The sequence below is a fragment of the Callithrix jacchus genome, chromosome 10, assembly GCF_049354715.1.
Source record: "Callithrix jacchus isolate 240 chromosome 10, calJac240_pri, whole genome shotgun sequence".
Classification (NCBI taxonomy): domain Eukaryota; kingdom Metazoa; phylum Chordata; class Mammalia; order Primates; family Cebidae; genus Callithrix; species Callithrix jacchus.
In genome coordinates this window covers 123,585,158-123,606,071 of record NC_133511.1, presented here as the reverse complement: position 1 = coordinate 123,606,071, position 20,914 = coordinate 123,585,158, and the positions used below count along the sequence as shown (strand labels likewise).

General features: G+C 50.6%; 1 protein-coding gene and 1 pseudogene across 6 annotated transcripts; both read right to left on the bottom strand.

Annotated features, from left to right (window-relative positions):
* Positions 1-295: 295 nt before the first annotated feature.
* Positions 296-20,741, bottom strand: BBS1 (Bardet-Biedl syndrome 1). Of its 6 annotated transcripts, none has more exons than XM_009008522.5 (17): positions 20,670-20,741; positions 19,986-20,062; positions 19,836-19,870; positions 15,955-16,227; positions 15,054-15,100; positions 14,911-14,976; positions 14,714-14,786; positions 12,829-12,960; positions 11,677-11,783; positions 9,843-9,963; positions 9,540-9,698; positions 8,524-8,593; positions 7,899-8,057; positions 4,750-4,883; positions 3,682-3,816; positions 2,923-3,009; positions 296-2,712 (listed from the first exon to the last, which is right to left on the bottom strand). In XM_009008522.5, the coding sequence occupies exons 1-17, from the start codon at positions 20,714-20,716 to the stop codon at positions 2,626-2,628; spliced, it is 1,809 nt and encodes a 602-aa protein (XP_009006770.3). In that variant the 5' UTR covers positions 20,717-20,741; the 3' UTR covers positions 296-2,625. The 6 variants fall into 6 exon arrangements, with proteins under 6 accessions (XP_009006770.3, XP_009006771.1, XP_009006772.3 ...); XM_009008523.5 differs by having other exon boundaries at positions 14,911-14,949; XM_009008524.5 differs by lacking the exon at positions 7,899-8,057.
* On the bottom strand, positions 1,805-2,546 carry LOC144577928 (uncharacterized; annotated as a pseudogene).
* Positions 20,742-20,914: the final 173 nt, after the last annotated feature.

The window sequence follows — 20,914 nt, the reverse complement described above, 5'->3', positions numbered from 1 at the left end:
GGGCCCAGGAATCAGGATCTAGCCCAGGAGAGTGGGGCCCAGGGAACAGGATCTAGCCCAGGAGAGTGGGGCCCAGGGAACAGGATCTAGCCCAGGAGAGTGGGGCCCAGGGATCAGGATCTAGCCCAGGAGAGAGGGAAAAAGAATTTACTTGGAGAACAAATCGTCCTTAGTGAAACAGGGGATGAAGGAAAAGTGTCCAGAAAAAGAGGAGCTGTCAGACGGGGCAGGGGGAAGAATGTGCAATTGGTCTATCAGAAAAGAAAGTAAATGAGAAACTCAGGGCAACTCATTCGCTCCATAAAAAAAAAGGTACAACAAAGTGAATTTATTTATATTCCAATTCTTGGCTCTGCAGTTAATAACCTTCACATAATGATAGAAATAATATTCTAAACAGTATTTTTTTAACCTAAAAACTAGGGATGGGGGAGGGGTACAAGAGCTAAAGCCTTGTGTATGACAACAGGGAGTCAACAGGTAATGTCTAAGATTGATAAGAAAGAGTCATATAACCACATTTTAAAAATAGCTGAAAGAACTGGAAGTGACTGCTGGGTGGGGGAGCAGTACTAGTTTACTTCTTGCAAACTGTCATTCCACATCAGTAAGGAGGTACACGTTTTTAAATAAGTATGTTTTAGAAAGACACCAACTCTCCTTGTCCTAATATCTGCAGCTTCTCTAATGCGTGCACTGGGCACCCTGCACTGTTCCTTGCTTCCTGTGGCTTTGTGAACACTTACTGTCTACATGGTTTGGCTCATGTTTCTTAGTGGTAGGTACCCAGCATTACATTATATAAATTGACATCCGTGCTGGGCATAGGTCTCCCGTTTCATCCTCAGAAATAGCTATGATGAGAACCCAGATCAGACTTTTTTGTTCCCAGTTCTCGAAGTTCATAGCCTGATTGGGGTGAAAGGGATCATCTGGTCATCTGGCCCATCCCATGACCCGCCATGTGATAGTGCAGCCGCCACTTGCACAGCTCCAGCAAAAGGGGCTCTTCACTTTCTAGGGCAGGCCCTTCCGTCTCTGCTAAGTTCTTCAGGTTAACTCCCTCTGCCCCAGGTCTTTCCACTTCTGGGTTATAACTCCTGCTTGTTCCAGCTGTGGCTCAGCAGGCTTCATCTAGAAACCCTCTGCCATCCTGACCCAATTGGTCTGTCTTCGAGTGGACACTCAGTGCAGAGTCCCTTGCTTCTTTAGCCTGACCTCAGATGCATCCCCTGAGAGGCACAGGGGTGGGTGGCGGGCTGCATCACCTCAGTCCCCTTGTCTTGGGCACAGCGACTGCTACCAGCAGTGGCAGTCAGCCTGGGGCCCTTAGCCTCAAGGGCAAAAGCTCTCCAGTTACTCCTGTTAAGTGTCAGCTTTCTGGAGTCAACTCCTCCTTCCTCCAGAGGGGCTGTCAAGCTCACAGTGTATTAGAGGTGAAAGAGTTTTAGGAACAATCTGGTCAAACTGCGTAATTTGACGTGTGGGAGACTGAAGCCCAGAGGGATCTGGTGACTTCCTAAAAGCCTGAGCTGTGCATCACACTGCAGGGTGCACCTTGGCAGGCCGGGGAAGAGACAGGTTTCTAGGGAGCAGGGCTCAGGGTGGCCTGTGAGGTGGGCCAGGCAGACTAGCCAGGAGCTTAGGCTGGGTCTGTGGGTCTCAGCACAGGACTTTGTTCAGTCTTCAGCTTTATTAAACACCTCTGGGCCCAGCCTTTCCTGCTCATTCTCACGATATGGCCACTGTCCTGGGAACTTCCCACTTACATGACTGATTTGGGCTCCAGAACACAGAAGGGCATCTATATGGGCAGTTCTGGACTTCTGCCTCCTGTGGCACTTCCCCAAAGCCCCAGAAACGCCTCTCCTGGTGCCTCTGGCCCTGGCTCTGCTGTTTTGCTCTGCCTGCCTCTCCTGGGGTTTCTTTCTGGGCATAAGCATGCCTGTCAGGAGCAGCTGCTGTGTGATCTCTAGGAGCTCTAGTGGCGCTGGAGCCACCAGCTCCCTGTGGGGCCCCATCTGCCCACCTACACCCCATTCTCCCTGGACAACCTTTGCGCACCATCATAGGCCTAAGACCAGCTGAGTCTAAGATTTCCGAGAAGTTTCCTGGAGAGAGGAGGGCTATTCCCTGAGCAGGCTGCAGCCTAGCCTCTGGATCTCCAGGGAGAAACAAGAGGTACAATCTCAGCCAAGAAGAGCTGCTGAGTTCCCTGGCCAGGCCTAGCCCAGTTTTGGCCTTGGCCTGCAGCGGGAGACAAGTGACGTGCATGAGGGATGTGGCAGTGGAGAATGGCTGGGCCTGTCTGCTCATCTCACTTTGACCACTTCAGAGCTCTGTTCCAAGCCCGGGGTGGTTTCTCAAAAGGCTGGGGAGGGGGAGGGCGTAGCAGGAGCTCGGGGGACCAATGCCTGGTTGGACCTGAAGGAGGAGTCGAGCAGCTTAGGGTACTCACTGCTACTATAGGCCCAGTGGTGGGGGTGGTAAGAAAGGGGGTGCTTAGGAGAGGGGAGACAAGCTGTCACCCCAGTGCACTGCTGCATGAAGAATGGGCCTGGGGCCACTGAACCTGCCCAGTTCTCCCTGGCTGATTGCTCAGTGGCTTTCACAGCAGCCCAGGGCTCAGGTGGCCACCAGCCCCTCACTCCCGGGCATGTTGACGTGGGCGCTCAGCAGGGGTGCGCTTTGGCCTTCTCGAAGGACCAGCACCTATGGAGGAGTGACCATGGCAGTGAGGGGCATGCACCCCTGACCACTTGCCTGGTCTCTGGCTCCGGCCACTTGCCTGGCCACCGGGCTCTGCTATGGGGATGTTCCCACCCCCACCCGGGAGCCCCTCAAGGGCTTTGTTGGAGCTCACCCTTACTGTCCTCCCCAGGGTCCCGCTCGCCCTCCACATGGTACAGGTGCGGGACCTACCTTGATGATGTCTGAGATTCCCTTGTTACTGAGACTCTCCACAAAGGTCTCCAGGGGGTAGCTGAGCCCTGGCACCAGCAAGGGTACCTATGTTTAGGGACAAAGAAGGAAACCAGCCCACGTGCCAGTGTTTGGCACATTCCCAAGTGCATTCAGCACCTCTGCAGGGTGGGCAGGACGACTGCTGGGCAGAGGATGATGCAGGTATGGTGGGAGTGAATGTCCCGGGGCCACACAGGGAGTGAAGAAACCTAGATGTCTAGACTTCTACCAAGTTTGGGGCTGGTTACTGAATATTCCAGTCTCTCTGTTTTGGGGTCTCCCAAACTGGGGTCGGACCTGGTCCTGGGGGAAAACCAGGCCTTTCACTCTGTGGGCGATGCTCTTTGGGGCACAGAGGCTCCTGTTTGTGCTGCAGGAGTGGCTGGGAAGCAGGGTGGGCTCTGGGATCCCCCAGCCTCCAACAGGCTTCTGGGAGGTGTAGCTGGGGCTGGGGCTCAGGCTCTGGCGGCTTTCCCAGCACCTTCTATGTTGTTCCTGGAGACCCCTCACAGGCTGCAAGAAGAGCAGCAGAGGTGGGGCTTGGGTGCTGGGCCCCTGCTGGGGCCTTGGCCTGGTCTGTGGTGGGAGAGTAGGTCTGCTGGCCAGCTCCCAGGCAACCGCACGCTCTGACCCTGACCTGCCAGGGCTCTGTGGCATCTCACTGGCCCCCTGCCCTGGCCTTTTCTACTCCGTTTCTAAGTGAGGAGAGTCCAGTACCTTGAAGAAGGCCCGGGGCAGGGCATAGAGCGCCTCGTTGTACAGGAAGCAGATCAGCAGCCCCAGGATAGGACGGGCTGTCGAGGTGTTCTGCAGGTGAAGTGTGAGCTTAAAGGTGGGGCCCAGGCCCTGAACCTGTGGAGGGAGGTTCAGGGAGAAAGCCCTTAGGACCTGGCAGCCTTGGGCGAGAGGTACAGTGTGCCCTGCCTGCCTTCCACTAATGCCCTCATATCCTCTCCTACTAAATCTGCCCCCGCAGACAGAAGACCAGAAGGAGCACAGGGGTCAGAGAGGCCAGAGAGTGGGAGCCTGAGGGAGGTCATACAGCAAGTTGGAGGCAGAGCTGGGCTGGGACTGCAGGCGCCGACTCCCACCTGAGCCGCTCACCCCCACCCCTGCCTGTTTCACCTCCCACTCTCGTCCTAGGGTAGCCTTGATGATTTCATTGTTCTCTCGCTCCTGAGTCACCTTGTAGCCTCGTCCTCCTCTACGTCTATCCACTGTCTTCAGGAAAAGAGAAATCGGAACCTGGTTGGGTCAGATGCCATACCTCAGGGACCCCTTTGGAGCTGGTCGGAGCCTTGCTGACCCTAAGCTCATTTGCGTCTGAGCCTGTGGACTCCTCTCCTTGTGCCTGTGCTAGTCTCGGTGCCTGTGGGTCAGGTTGGGATGGCCCTTTCCCTGTACCAGGCAGTCCTAACGTTACCAAAGTGACAGCCTTCTTCTCTGTACCATAGCTGTAGGGATCCCTCCAGGTTCCTGGGAAGAAATGTCCCCATGTGACTACTCTGGGGGCCTGTCTGAGGCACAACATGGAACAGGGGGCTGGAGAATGTCCCAGCACACGGCCAGCTGAGGGGAGAGGCGGCACAGGAGGGCAGGAAGATGAGGGCAGCTTTCACAAAGGAGAACGTGAGACTCAGTCCCCAGGTCTGCGGGAAGGTGATGGGAGGCACAGGCTGAGTTGGCTTGGAATCAGCTCTGGGGCTTAGCTGTGTGGCAGAGGGGTTCCTGTGCCCCCCAGCCTCTGCCCCCCTGGCCTGACTCCGCTCTAACCCAGATGCTCACCATGGCGTGCAGCTTCAGTGGCTCTCGGGCTGTCGTGGACACGGGGCTCAGGCTGGACTCAAGGGCCTGCAGGTAGGTGCGGGCAGCCCGCAGGCGCAGCAGGTAGAGATCTGTCTGGAAGGCCCGGTGCATGGCTGCAGAGAAGGGGCACAGAGGCTGGCGGTGGAGGTGGGAGGTGGCAGGGAGGAGGCAGGAACAGGGGATGCTCCTGCTCAGGCTGCTGTGGGGAGGGTGCTAGAGGAAGGTGCTGCGGGAGGGGTCTGGAGGAACTGGGGAGGTGGGAAAGAGCCCAGCCTCTGGCAAAACTGGACAAGGTGGGCTTGCCCTGCCTCTTCCTCACTCCCCTACCACCTCCCTGCTCACACTCTCTGGCTCCTTTGCTGGCTCCTCTGTCCGGCCCTAGAGGCTGGTGTTCTCCTGAATCTGGTCCAGTCTCTTCTCATCCTCCATTTTCTTCCCCTGGACAATCCATGTCCTGCCATAGCTCTGACCACCACAAAGAGGAACAGCTGCAAGCTCCTGAGGGCAGGTTTCCTCCTGAGTTCTCAGGGACCATGCTCCATACTGCACGTGTGTCCCCAGCAGCTCAGAGAGCATTGGGCCTGCCTCCTGCTCATCTCCACAGGGAGGTCCCATCAACACCTCAGGCTCAACGCTACGGAAACCAGCCTAATGGTCCTGCCTCCATCACTGCCTCCCTGTCCATCAAGTCACCTAGGTCCACTCCTCATATCTCAACATTTGCAGGATGATTTGACTCTTCCCCAAGCTGCCTCCAGAGATCACCCTGCCCCCACCCCACTGTCTCTCTTCCAGACTGAGCACCTTGGTCCTCCAGGATGGCTCCACTCTTCTGTGTGTGTGTGAGGTGGCTTTTGCCATTCAGGAGATTACATTTTACATTATCCCACCTATTCACATGTCCTTTTTCTCCAGTACTTTTACAATTTATTTATTTATTTTTGAGATGGAGTCTCACTCTGTTGCCAGGGCTGGAGTGCAATGTCACCATCTCAGCTCACTGCTACCTCCGCCTCCTGGGTTCAAGCGATTCTCCTGCCTCAGCCTCTCAAGTAGCTGGGATTATAGGCGCCTGCTCCTATGCCCAGCTGTTTTTGTATTTTTAGTAGAGACAGGGTTTCACCATGTTGGCCAGGCTCGAACTCCTGACCTCATGATTCGCCCGCCTCAGCCTCCCAAAGTGCTGGGATTTCAGGCGTGAGCCACCGTGCCCAGACCTACAATTTATTTTTAATCTATCCAGAACTAATTTTTGTGGCTGGTATGAATAAAAGGTCTAATTTTCTTTTCTAGAAGCAAGTTGTCCTATTCTGTGTTTTTGGACAGTCTCACATTTCCCTGCCAGTTCAAAATAACACCTTTTGCACACTCTGACTTTCCACATGTTCAGGGTCTGTCTCTGGACTTCCTAGACCTGCCCCTGCTCTCCGTGTCTATTTCTCCATCCACACCACAGCTGCTGATTCCCACAGCTTGAGTTCCTTTTGCTACCTCATAGGGTAAGTCCCCTCAGTCTTATTTTCCTCAAACTTCTTAGGTTTACTCTTTCAATCAACTGGCCAAGTCCTTAAAACAAACCCCACTGGGGTTTTAACTGCAACTTTACTATGCTTCTCGATTAATTTCAGAAGAATCGACAGGTTTACAGCATTAGGTCTTCCTGTCCTACAACGTGATATATCTCTCCACTTAAGCATTCTTGCAGGTGGTCTTTTCTGTTCTTGAAGATAGTTTCACAATTTTATCAGACTTCGTACATTTTCTTTTTCTTTGAGACAGAGTCTCGCTCTTGTTGCTCAGGCCAGAGTGCAGTGGTGCGATCTTGGCTCACTGCCACCTCCACCTCCTGGGTTCAAGCGATTCTCCTGCCTCAGCCTCCCGAGTAGCTGGGACTACAGGCACGTGCCACTGTGCCCAGCTAATTATGTATTTTTAGCAGCATGTTGGTCGGGCTTGTCACGAACTCCAACCTCAGGTGATCTGCCTGCCTCAGCCTCCTAAAGTGCTGAGATTACATGCATGAACCACTGTACCCGGCCTGCTCTCTTGAATCCAGGTCAACGCCCTGTGCCTCTGCCTACATTACCCTGCCTTGCCCTGACTGGGGGTCTGGCAATCATCTTTTAGGGTAAAGCCCAAAATCACCTCACTCTGAAGCCTTTCCCAAGCTTCCCAGGCAGAAGTCCTTACTTAGTGTGCTCCAAAAGCTCTTTGCAGAAACCCCTTCTATACCTGAATGTGAAGTTGTTCCCAAGGTAGGGACTATTCTTTTTTTTATTTTTTGAGACAGAGTCTTACTCTGTCACCCAGACTGGAGTGCAGTGGTGCTATCTCGGCTCACTGCAACCTCTGCCCCCTGGGTTCAAGTGATTCTCCTGCCTCAGCCTCCCTGAGTAGCTGGAATTACAGGCACCTGCCACCTCGCCCAGCTAATTTTTGTATTTTTACTAGAGACAGAGTTTCACTGTCTTGTCTAGGCTGGTCTTGAACTCCTGACCTTATGATTCACTCACCTCGGCCTCCCAAAGTGCTGGGATTACAGGCATGAGCCACTGCGCCTGGCCAGTAGGGACTATTCTAATTAAAGGCACCTGGCACAAGGCCTGGTGTAATCATAGGTACTGAATAAATGAATGAATGAATGAACAAATAAACAAATGAGCAGGAAAAACTGGACAAGATGACATAGTCAAATTCTACTTTTCTCTCTTTCTCTCTCTCTCTCTTTTTTTTTTTTGGAGAAAGAAGTATCACCATGTTGCCCAGCAGGTCTTGAACTCCTGGGCACATGCTGTCCTTCCACCTCTGCCTCTCTAAGTGTTGGGATTATAGGCATGAGCCACTGTGCCTGGCCAAAATTCTGCTTTCCCATGATAATTCCTGCATTTGGAAGTGACTGCTCCCTTCCCTGAATTCTAAGGCTCCTGCCGTCACCCACAGCACCTTCCACCCTGAGGAAGAGTGATTTGCAGGCAAGGGGTACCTCCCGGGCTGCCCCTGGATTTCCAGAGCCACGTGACCTGCCTAATTGGCCGAGGTCTCCTCCCAGGGTGCAGGGTGGCTGCGCAGCATTCCCTCAGCTTTGCTATGGAGGAGGAAGAAGAGAAAGGACCCAGTGTGAGTCCTACCGGTGCCAGCCTCCCGCTCTCGCAGTGTCTGATCCACATAAAGCCGGGTCTTTCGAGGCACACTGAGTTTGATGGCCTGGGCTGGTGGGGGACCCAGCTCACTTCCTCCCTCTACAAACACTGCTGTACGCTTCAGGATTTTGATGATCAGTCCGCCGCCTAGGGAAGTGGACAGTGGGATAGACTGGTTCTCCCCAGTTCTAGCCCGCATTCCCACTCTTTCTTCCCCAATTTGCCTCCTATAGAGCTGTTTCTGTACACATCTGTCTTCCAGATGAGACTGTTTCTGGAAGGAATGAGGTGTATCTTAATAGTCTCCCATCATTAATTCATGAATCCACCTAGCAGTTATTTGTGGAGTACTGGGATGTTCTTGGCATTGTGGCAGGCATGGGGGATGCTGGGTGAACTAGAGAAAGAGAATCCAACCCAGGACCCAGCCGCTGGGTAGATATCTGATAAGCTGTCCCGTGGAGGTCTAACCCTTGAAGGACACATCTGTACACCTTGCTTTCCACACCCAAGTCCACGCATGCTTCATACCCACCTCCTCCTCTTTCCCCAGAAGCTGGCATGCCCCTTCACTCCCGACTCCAAAGCCCTTAACAGGTCTGACTCCACTCACCTCGTGTGGTCATGATGAGGGTGTTGTCCTCCCGCCCATAACGGCCAAAGCAAAGGCTGGTCACTGCATCCTACGTGGAAATGTCAGAGTTTAGCTGGGGAACTATCTTGGAGAGGAAAGCAAGAGCCCAGATGTAATAGGTGAGAAGCAATAAGAAATAGCCCTGAGGCATTGCTGCCTCTGAAATAGTTTCTATATTTCTCATCTGTCCTCCAAACTTACTGCCACAGTTCGAGACCAAATATCACTGGCCCTCACTTTTGGGGTCAACCTCCTAATAGGTTTCTCAGCCTCGTCTTTCTGGTCTTTCACCCCAGTCCGTCCTTTGCAGTCTGCCTTTGCTGCCTTTCAAAAACACAAATATGTCTGGTCTCTGCTAGAAAACCTCCAATGGCTTTTGTCCTCTTTGTTAGGACACTGAAGGCCTTCCACATTTGACTCCAACCTGCCTTTTCTATCAGTTTTCTCCTCTTTACCCTTCCTTTAACCAGCAGACCACCAGCTCTCCCAGCACCTACGGCCCAAGCCAGTTTTTTTCAAATTTTATATTGTGACATAGGACAATTTACACACACAGGTGCACATGCACACATACACACGTTTCACTTGTGACATACTTTTATGTTTATTTTTGAGATGGAGTCTCATTCCATCGCCCAGGCTGGAGTGCAGTGGTGCAATCTTGGCTCACTGCAGCCTCTGCCTCCCAGGTTCAAGCGGTTCTACCTCAGCCTCCTCAGTAGCTGGGATTATAGGCATGCACCACCATGCCTGGCTAATTTTTATATTTTTAGTAGCAATGGGGTTATGCCATGTTGACGAGGCTGGTTTTGAACTCCTGACGTCAGGTGATCTGCCCACTTTGGCCTCCCAAAGTGTTGGGATTACAGGTGTGAGCAAGTCTACAAATGTTTTTGAAATGCATCAATGTATGGTCAGGAGAGGCAGCTAAGAAGCCCAAGAGGTGAGACTAGGGCAAGGAGGAATAAGCGGCAGATGCTGGAGATAGGGCTTACCGGGGTGCGGATGACGTTGAGCAGGGCCTTGTCGCGATAAATGCGAACCTCTCCATTGGCCAGCCCAGCCATGACGGCCTGCAGGCCCCGGGAATGCTGCTCCAGGAGGTTCATGGTCAGGATGGCTGCGGGCATCTGCACTGTCCACAGCTTCTTACCCTGGCAGGGAACAGCCAGTGTCTATGGAGGGCTCAGGGCTTACAGTGGAAAGAAGGGTTTCTGGGGTGGGGAAGCCAGAGGGCTCTCTTGCCAAGGGGGTGCTGGGGACATAGGCATGGAGGGGCTGCTTCCTGGGGGCTACACCTTGTGGGTGAAGCCGTGCAGGCTGTCTTGGGTGCTGCCCACAACCAGGATCTTGTGTACTCGGACAAGTCCTACAGGCTGGGCGCTCAGCTCGATGCAGTACTTGGGGTGCTTGGAGTCTCTGTGGAATAAATGACACATTGTCCGGCCCTGAGAAATCCTCTCTCCACTTCCATGGCTGACCCTCCTCTTTCTAAACCCTATGGACTCACCTGGGAGGAACACTGGCCCCAAAGCAGTTGACCCTGGGATTATTTCCACTCTGCCATCTTAGTAAATGTGTGGCCTTAGAAAACATCAAGTGTGTTCTCCTATGCTGTCTTCCCCCCACCTGTACTATGGTGGCTTGTATGATCATCTGGCATTTAACAGAGTTTTCAGCGAGTTTACCTAGGGCTGGACTAGCCAGGACAAGTGGACTTAGGCAGTTTACTAACTTAAGAGAAAAGGATGAAGAGCTTTGCCCTGTGTCAACACAGTTTTTAGTTTACTGGCCTCTCAATTTCAGTTCCCCGATCCAGAAAGTACAGTTCATTCTTCCCTACTTGAGAAGCACATGCCAATGTCTTTCCCTCTTCGAGTTTCCCAACAACACTCTTCTCCCACTTTCTCAACAACTGCTTCCTTCTGCTTTTTTTTTTTTGAGACAGAGTTTCACTCTTGTTGCCCAGGCTGGAGTGCAGTCGCGCGATCTCGGCTCACCACAACCTCCACTGCCCGGGTTCAAGCGATTCTCCTGCCTCAGCCTCCTGAGTAGCTGGGACTACAGGCATGTGCTACCACATCTGGCTAATTTTGTATTTTTAGTAGAGATGGGGTTTCTCCATGTTTCTCAGGCTAGTCTTGAACTCCTGACTTCAGGTGATCTGCCTGGCTTGACCTCTCAAAGTGCTAGGATTATAGGCGTGACCACTGCGCCTGGCCAATCGCTTTCTTCTTAACCTTCAAGCCACCTCCACAGTCAGGTGTTCCTGATCATCCTTACCCATTATTTTTCCCCACTGAGCTTGTATTTTTTCTCCATAGCACTCATCCAATTTTTAGTAATATCTTAATTTCTCGACTTTAAAACATCTGTCGTCCCATGAGGACAGGGAGCATATTTATCTTGTTCATCAGCATATCCCTAATACCACACACTGTGTAACGCATAGTCGGTGCTCAAGAAATATTTCTTGAATTTAAAAAATGCATGTTATCTGTGATGTTAAACTAATGCATAGACAAGTGTCATACACCCTGGAAAGTAACAAATATGGGCAATTATTTTATTTCCTTCCATCAATTTCCTGTTTTTTTGAGACAAGAGTCTTGCTCTGTCATTCAGGCTGGAGTATAATGGTGTGATCTCGGCTCATTGCAAGCTCTACCTCCTGGGTTCAAGTGATTCTCCTGCCTTGCCTTAGTCTCCCAAGTAGCTGGGGCTAGGGGTGCGCGCCACCATGCCCAGCTAATTTTGTATTTTTGGTAGAGGTGGAGTTTTACCATGTTGGCCAGGCTGGTCTTGAACTGACCTCAGGTGATCTGCCTTCCTCGGCCTCCCAAAGTGCTAGGATTATAGGCACGAGCCACCGCACCTGGTCTGCCTTCTCATTTCTGATCACGTCACTCCTGTACTGTAGTCACTCAGCCTAGTCTCTCACTTTGCCAGCCCCCATCTCACAAGCCTACAGGTAGCCTCCCTGTGCTTGCAGGCTCAGCCTCCTTCAGGAAGTTCTCAGCTCTTTACATTTCCAAATTCCAGCCTCAAAGCCCATTCTCATCACGCAAGCCTCTGAAGCCCTCGGTTTTCTGAAATGTTGCTCCCGGCCCAAGAGACCAGAGATGTGGCTACCTTCTCATAATGTAGATGTTTCCATTGCGGCAGGCCGCAGCAAGCCGGAATTCGACATCAAACTGGCCAGAAACCTCTAGGAAGACGGGGACGCTGGGAAGGCTCATCTGCAAAGAAGAGGCGCAAACACTCCAATTTCTCTGGAGCCCCCGCCCCTCCCTGCCCTGAGAGTAACTCCTCTGAGTGAAAGCCTGGTCTAAAGTCCCAGTCTCCTCACTCACACCCAGTTGAAACTCATACAGTTTTTCAGGAGGGGGCAACATTTAGCAAAAGCCTTTTAGTCTGTGCCTTTTGACTAAACGATGCCACTTCTATGACTGCATTCTAAGGAAGTACTTAAACATCCATGCAGCCAGGAGCGGTGGCTCATGCCTGTAATCCCAGCACTTTGGGAGGCTGAGGTGACCAGCCTGTTCAACATGGTGAAACCCTGTCTCTACCAAAAGTACAAAAACTTAGCTGGGCGTGGTGACCTGCATCTGCGGTCCCAACTACATGAAAAGCTGAGGGAAGAGGATTGCTTGAGCCCAGGTGGTAGAGGCTGCAGTGAGTTCAGATTGCACCACTGTACTTCAGCCTGGGTGACAGAGCAAGACTCTGCCTCAAAACCAAAAACCAAAACAAAACAAACGGTTCAGGTGGTTTTACAGATATAGAAAGACACTGATGATATGCGGCTACATGAAAAGAACATGGTACATGATCCTCCTGCTTTTATTTATTTATTTATTTGTTGTTTTAAGAGACAGGGTCTTACTCTGTCACCCAGGCTGGAGTGCAGTGCCACAATCATAGCTCACTGCAGCCTCAAACTCCTGGGCTCAAGCCATCCTCCTGCCTTGGCTTCCCAAAGCACTAGGATTAGAGGCATGGGCCACCACAACTAGCTAATCCTGTTTTTATAAAGATAAATATTTACATAAAGTTATATATCTATGTCTAAATATGAAAATGTCTAGAAGAACCTGTGCCTCAACCTTAACAGTATATATCCATGGTGGTAGGATTTTTGGCTATATATCTTTCTTCATGCTTATCTAGTTTCTAATTTTTCTACAATGAACATACATATTACCCAGAACTAACTGTGGAGCATGGGGAGAGAATGAAGCCTGGGCCTCCAGTGTGTCCAGGGCCAGGCCTGACACTGACCTTTGCTAAAATGGTGAAGGCCTCGGGGTCAAGCACCAGGAGCTCCTTGTTCTCAGTGCCCAGCACCAGGCAAGACACAGCATCCTCGTCAGCCAGGTTCTTCTTCAAGGTGGTCATGGTGGTGATGACTGTCTACAGAAGGACTCCAGGGGTCACCCAGGGAACCCCCACACACCAGCCCCAAGATACTCCCAGGATGTCACAGGAGGGAACAAAGAGGGAAATATCAGAGACGTGACAGAAGATTTAAGTACGAAGGTGTTTATTGCAGCAAATCTAACTTTCTAATGAAAGAGGATTGTTTCAGTCTATTATGAGCTATCCACATTATCAAAAACTATGCAGTCTTTTTTTTTTTTTGAGACAGGGTCTCACTGTCGCCCAGGAAGGAATGTGGTGGTGCAATCTTGGCTCACTGCAACCTCTGCCTCACAGGTTCAAGCGATTCTCCTGCCTCAGCCTCCCGACTAGCTGGGATTACAGGCACACACCACCACTCCCAGCTAATTTTTGTATTTTAAGTAGAGACAGTTTTCACCATGTTGCCCAGGTTGGTCTTGAACTCCTGACCTTGTGACCCACTTGCCTCAGCCTCCCAAAGAGCTGGGATTACAGGCGTGAGCCACTATGTCCAGCTGCAGTCATTTTAAAAAAGTCGTATTTTAAAAAAATATTTGGGCCAGGCTCAGAGGATCATGCCTCTAATCCAGCACTTTGGGAGGCAGAGGCGGGTGGATCACCTGAGGTTGGGAGTTTGAGACCTGCCTGATCAATATGGAGAAACCCCCACTCTACTAAAAAATACAAAATTAGCTGAGCGGCCTACTTGTTCCTTTTGTAATTATAATGAGCGAGAAAACAAAAAATAAAATATCTCCTTTGTAAGGAATTTCTCCTACAGAAATTAGCAGAAGCAAAATGTTTTCATTTAGATAAAGCTGCTCATTGTGTAATTATCATTAAGACTGAAAAAGATGGCTGGGACAGCAGCTCACACCTGCAATCTCAGCACTTTGGGAGGCTGAGCTGGGAGGACTGCTTGAGCTCAGGAGTTCAAGACCAGCCTGGGCAGCAAAGTGAGACCCCGTCTTTGCAAAATATAAAAATAAAAAAATTAGCTGGGTGTGGTAGCATGTACTTGTAGTCCCAGCTACTCAGGTTGAAGGGGCAGGATCACTTGAACCCAGGAGTTTGAGGCTGGAGTGAGCCATGATCACGCCACTGCACTCCAGCCTGGGTGACAGAGGGAGACCCAGCTCCACCCTTCCCCCAAAAATATTTATTTTAAGAGGAATTATTTTCAGTGCCTAATGGAAGGAGAAAGGTTACAAAAATGTGGACAGATAGTAGTAGTAACTATTCCCATTCTAGATGTTAATGGTAACTCAAAGATGTGAGTGGTTGGCTGGATACAGTGGCTCACGCCTGTAATCCCAGCACTTTGGGAGGCTGAGGTGGGTGGATCACCTGAGGTCAGCAGTTCGAGGCCAGCCTGACCAACATGGCAAAATTCCATCTCTGCTAAAAATACAAAAATTAGCTGGACATGGTGGCACATGCCTGTAATCTCAGATACTCAGGAGGCTGAGGCAGGAGAATCGCTTGAACCCGGGAGATGGAAGTTGCAGTTAGCTGAGATTGTGCCACTGCACTCCAGCCTGGACGACAGAACGAGACTATCTCAAAAAAAAAAAAAAAGCTGTCACTATTAACTGGAATGTGGAAGGCACTGCAGCTTTATGACTATACACACATGGCATGGCTGGAAGGGATACAGCAGACACTGGTTGGGTTTCCTTATAGAATTTACCACTAATATTAAGTGGTCTTTTAAAAAATATATAATTTTTTTTTACAGGGAACTAAAAAGAGAAGGGGGTGTTACCTGCCGCTTGATGGACTTGGACTTGTGTTGGTTTACAAATGCCTCCATTTCACTCAGCTCCAGCTGCAGAAAACTAGACACACACAGAACTGGCATCTGCAGGCCCTGGGCTGGCTGCCCTCCTCCATCAATCTGGCAGCTGCTTCTGCCCGCGCCCCCCCAGCCTCCCAAGCCCTGGCCCTCCACAGGGCGCTTACCTGAGTGACTGGACGGATAAAGGCTCCTCTGCTGTCTCTCTGCAAAGAGAGGGGCCAGCATAGCAGCTGAGTGGAGCAATGGGAACCTGGGCTCAGATGGGATGAAGGAGTGGGGAGGGATGAAGGGGAAGGCAGGCTCTCACCGGATGCTCTCCAGCATCTCCTTCAGGGTTAAGGGGTCGATCTGGTCCTGTGACAATGTGGGAAGGAGGGAGAGCCTGTGAGCTCAAGCCAGGCAGGAAACTCAAAGCCCACGCCCTCAGAGAGCTCCACACTTCTGGATGCACCTCTTGGTCTCTGCCTCTCTGCCAGCCTGCCTCTGCACTGAGCCCCAAGCTCATGCCCTGTATCTGAACCCAGCCTCAGGGCCATGTATATCATCCCCTTTACCAACAGCTCCCCAAGTTCCCCCCTTCTCCTGGTGCTTCCAGTCCTCCTTCTGATAGGCTCCTACCTTCTTTGGTTTCATCTCCCCCAAAGTTGAGCAGGGGTGTGGCTGGCTAGTGCAGAGGAATTTTCTGGGTTCTACTCTCCAAGGGGACTGGCTCTGTGCCTCTTTGGGAACCACTGCTCAGTAGCCAAGCACAGTATCTTGCCCAGAAGTGCCACCATCAGGCTGAGCAAGGTGGGTCATGCTTGTAATCCCAGCACTTTGGGAAGCCAACACAGGTGGATCATGTGAGGCCAGGAGTTCGAGACCAGCCTGGCCAACATGGTAAAACCCCGTCTCTACTAAAAAAGTACAAAAAATTAGCTGGGCGTGATTGCCAGCACCTGTAATCCCAGCTACTTGGGAGGCTGAGGCAGAAGAATTGCTTGAACCTGGGAGGCGGAGGCTGCAGTGAACTGAGATCGTGCCATTGCACTCCAGTCTGGGCAAGAATGAAACCCTGTCTCAAAAAAAAAAAAAAGACCACTGCTGCTGTCCGAGATGGACTATAGCTGATCTCCTACCACCAGCCCACCTTCTTCCCAGGAGCCCAGCCCTCCTGACCCCCTGGCTGCCATCTTTGCCTGCTGGTTCCCACCTCCCATGTTATTTACCTCTTTGGCCTGGTTCCAAAGGTCTTGTTCCAGAGGGTTTGGAGGCAATTGGGGCAGGCTGAACTTGAAGTAGGGTCTGAGATTCTTATACACATAGACACAAGGGCCTGAAGCAAGTGCCAGAGCTGGGGTCCGGGGCTCATGTGGCTCCATGAAGAAGGTGGCGGCCGCAGCTGGTAGAGCAGGTAGCGGGCTTTTGGTCATCACCAGTGGTCCTTTGAGCACCTTCAGGCGGGGCTGCTGCCCACCAGGGCCAAGGTCTCCTACCACCAGCTGCAGGGAGAAGGTGGCTCATTCTAGGCTCAGGGTCTGAAGATCTTTCCACTTGACCCTCTTCTTGCCTTGTTGCTGGTGTGCACTAATTCACTTCTGCACCAACAAAGGCTTTGTCCTCGGGCTTTCAAGCTGCCTGACCTTGGGAAAGCTGACTAGCCTTTCTGAATCTCAGGTTTCCCGCTTGCAAAATGGGAATACTTTCCTTGTGATATGTGGTACAAATCAAATGAGATAATGAGTTATACAGAACCTGGTAAGTGCTACTGAGGAGTAAGTGGCGGTTGATGTTTTTATTATTCGTTTGCAAACAATTCTTCCATGCCAGGGACTTTTAGAGAGACACTGGGACAGTGGTAGAGGTCAGTTGGGGAAGGGATGGGGACACCTGTATCTGGGTTTCCAAATGCAGGGCAGGATGTGCTCTGTGGACACAGAGAGGGGAACCAAGCTCTTTGGTCTCTCAGTTTTCCACCCTCCAAGCCATCTTCCAAGCCGCTGAAGCTGCCACACAAGCCCGTTCCCCTGAATGAGGCCTGCAAGACCCCTCTAATCTAGTTCTCAACTTGTTTCCTATCACCTTGCCATTGCTGTGTTCCAGCCAGAAAGAGGGTCCCCAAGAATGCCTGGATACCGAGCATGTAGTATGTGCCAGAGACCACATCAGGAACTGCATGCATCCTTTAGCTCTCCCAACAATCTTATTATTATTATCATTATTATTATTATTTTTAAGACAGAGTGTTGCTCTTATTGCCCAGACTGGAGTGCAATGGCCTGATCTCAGCTCACAGCAACCTCCGCCTCCCAGATTCAAGTGATTCTCCTGCCTCAGCCTCCCAAGTAGCTAGGATTACAGGCATGCAACACCACACCCAGCTAATTTTGTATTTATAGTGGAGATGGGGTTTCTCTACGTTGGTCAGGCTGGTCTTGAACTCCCAACCTCAGGTGATCCACCCACCTTGGCCTCCCAAAGTGCTGGGATTACAGGCGTGAGCCACCATGCTTGGCCTAACAATCTTATCATTTTTAAGAGACTGGGTTGGCCGGGCGTGGTGGCTCATGCCTGTAATCCAAGCACTTTGGAGGCCAAGGCAGGCGGATCACCTGAGGTCGGGAGTTCAAGACCAGCCTGACCAACATAGTGAAACCTCGTCTTTAAAAAAAAAAAAAAAAGAGAGAGAGAGAGAGAGAGAGAGAGACTGGGTCTTGCTCTGTCACCTAGGCCAGAGTGCAGCGATGCAATCATGGCTCGCTGCAGCCTTGAACTCCTGGGCTTAAGCGATCTTCCCACCTTAGCCTTCCAAGCAGCTGGGACTACAGGTGTGCACCACTATACCGGCTTTCAACAACCTTATGAAGTAGGTGCCATTAGTAGCCTCATTTCTCAAATGAGAATGCTGTGTCTTAGAGATGTTAAGTAAAAGTCACACAGCTATTAAGTGGGACAGCTAGGTCTGTCTGAATCCAAAGCCACAGTCTTTACTACTATTTTATGTGGTAGTTATTTTATATAGGCCTGAACTTTCTAACTTCACATTTACTCTTTCCAAGTATGCTATGAACTTCTAAGCGATCTGCTCGTGCTGTTCCTTCTACCTGAAATGTCTTCCCCATCCTCGCATCCTTGCCTTCTCGAGAGGCTTCATTCATCTCTCAATGCCCAGTGTGAACATTACTGCCCCCGGTACCTCCAGATAGAATCCATTGTTCTCACTGGTGCTCCCATATTACTTTCTACATGTTCAATTTTAGCATCTACTCACCTCCCCACAAATATTTATCAAGTACTACTTTGTCCCAGGCACTGGGCTAGATGCTAGGACTCAATGGTGAATAAACTGGCTATTAAACATTCTATTACGTGATGATACTTAATATTTCTTTTTTTTTCCCCAGGCAGCACTGAAGGAAAACATTTCTTATTAGCTACTGTGTCTATGGTTTCTTCTCCCTCACTATTGTAAGCCCAGGGCTAAACACAAACTAGGTGTTCAATCAATATTACAAAATAATAATTGTCAACGGTGTCTGTATCTCCTCCTATGTGCTGATGGATTTCTGAATATAGTGTCCCCACAATGCCTGACACACAGTGGGGACTCACTATACATTTCTCAGTATACACTTCCTGAATTACTGAATGCATTATGGATAGGAATTTGGGGGCAAAAGCCACTGGGTCCTATTGCACTCTCCGAATGGGGTAGGATTTCAGGACTCTTCTAGCCACCCACATGATATAGCTATTGTGGTGCTGTTGCCTATAGTAAGGGCTGAGCTATGGTAGAAAAAGTGCAGGACTTGGAATCAAACAGACCCAGTTACAAATTCAATAAACTTAACTTCTTTGAAACTATTTTCCCATTAACAAAATGGGAATAAATAAAATCTGTGTTTATGAATGTGCCTCCATGGAAGGTCTAGTCCAGAAATGGATACTGAATCCATGTTACCTTCATTTATTCTATCCCAATATACTTCTCTACCTTTAAAAAACTATGTCTTAGGGCTGGGCGCGGTGGCTCACGCCTGTAATCCCAGCACTTTGGGAGGCCAAGGCGGGTGGATCACGAGGTCAAGAGATCCAGACCATCCTGGTCAACATGGTGAAACCCCGTCTCTACTAAAAATACAAAAAATTAGCTGGGCATGGTGGTGTGTGCCTGTAATCCCAGCTACTCGGGAGGCTGAGGCAGGAGAATTGCCTGAACCCAGGAGGCGGAGGTTGTGGTGAGCCGAGATCGCGCCATTGCACTCCTGCCTGGGTAACAAGAGCGAAACTCTGTCTCCAAAAAAAAAAAAAGTATGTCTTTTTAAACTTATTTATATTTTTATTTAAAATTGTGTGTGTGTGTGTGTGTGTGTGTGTGTGTGTATTTGAGATTGAGTCTCACTCTGTCATCCAAGCTGGAGTGTAGTGGCACAATTTCAGCTCATTCAACCTCCACCTCCTGGGTTCAAGTGATTCTCCTGCCTCAGCTTCCCAAGTAGCTGGGATTATAGGTGCCTACCACCATGCCCTGGTAATTTTTGTATTTTTAGTAGAGGCAATTTTTCACACATGTTGGACAGGCTGGTCTCAAACTCCTGAGCTCAAGTGCTCCACCCACTTCAGCCTCCCAAAGTGCTGGGATTACAGGCGTGAGCCACCATGCCCAGCCTTAAAATTAAATTTAAAATTTAACCTTTTTCTACGGAAAATTTTCATTCATATACAAAAGTGGAGACTCATATAATGAACCCCCATATACCCCATTATCCAGCTCCAACAATTGACAGCTTATGGCCAATCTTAAAATCTTTTGATAAACATAAAACTCTCACTTCCCTCCCTTTTACTTTCCCTCCAGATTCTAATGCCCACCCCCAACCAAGGGATTTGCCCTTCCAACAAGAAAATCATGTTACTTTCTGCAGTCTGTGTTATGAAATCAGTAAGTTCTCTTCACTTTCCATATAAAAACAAAATTTAATGCGAAAGGTGCTTTTTCACAGCATATGTGAATTCCAGAGTATGCTGGGCCTCTTTTCAGCAGTCGGAAAATCTCATTTCTGGGTACACCCCCCTGCCCCCAACTCTCCTGCTAGGGTGATATGCTTACCTTGTATTCCCCATCCCCATGCAAATCTGCCAGCGCTGGAAAACAAAAGGGCCAAAACCGGGGTCTCAGAATCTCAGAGGCTTCACTACAGGACCATCGTCTGACTCCCCATCCCCCTAGAAGCCAGGGTTCCTGGTTCCAGAGACTCACCTAAGCAGGCAGAAAAGGTGTGGATGTTGGCCATTGGGTCGTAGTGCGCATCCAACCATTTCGAATTGGCCTCATTGCTGGGAGTGGGAGAAAGAGAGTTGGGGGAGAGTGAGTACCACAGAAGGGGAAGAAAACTTTCAGTGAGCTGGTACAGGTCACTCATGAACATAAGATTAGTATGTCTGGGCCGGGCGCGGTGGCTCAAGCCTGTAATCCCAGCACTTTGGGAGGCCAAGGCAGGTGGATCACGAGGTCAAGAGATCGAGGCCAGCCTGGTCAACATGGTGAAACCCCGTCTCTACTAAAAATACAAAAAACTAGCTGGGCATGGTGGCGCGTGCATGTAATCCCAGCTACTCAGGAGGCTGAGGCAGGCGAATTGCCTGAACCCAGGAGGCGGAGGTTGTGGTGAGCCGAGATCGCGCCATTGCACTCCAGCCTGGGTAACAAGAGCGAAACTCCATCTATAAAAAAAGATTAGAACGTCTGGGTACCAGTCCAGGGCTCCGCCACTAGCTCACCGAGCGACCTCCAGACACATATATGCATATCTTGGGCCTCGGTTTCCCTATCTGACGTCTAAGAGTACTTCCAGACTGCCCGAGAACAGAAGCCCAGAGCCCGGGGACCAAGGGACCCTCTTTATACGGGTAGGAAACGAGGCTTTGTGGAGCCCGCCTTCACCTCTCAGCTCCGCAGCCGTCGGTATCCGATGAGGACACAGCGGCCATCTTGGCAGGCGTCGTCCTGGCAACCAGCCCCGCCCCTGCCGCCGCGTAACGCCCAATAGTGCCCGAGCGCTGGGAAGCGCGAGTACAAAGGTTCCGGGTGCCAAGCTTTCCCAGCCAGGCTCAGGAGACCCTGGGGAGGACGCGCTGGCCACCTTCCTGGGTTGAGGAATCTTTCTTCCCAGCTCATTTATCTTTGTT

Coding starts and splice junctions, on each gene's coding strand:
- BBS1 (XM_009008522.5), bottom strand. CDS start 20,716: ATGGCCGCTGTGTCCTCATCGGATACCGACGGCTGCGGAGCTGAGAG. Junction 15,101..15,954: donor TTTGGAACCAGGCCAAAGAG/GTAAATAACATG, acceptor ACATTGTCACAG/GACCAGATCGACCCCTTAAC. Junction 8,594..9,539: donor TCAACGTCATCCGCACCCCG/GTAAGCCCTATC, acceptor ATTTCCACGTAG/GATGCAGTGACCAGCCTTTG.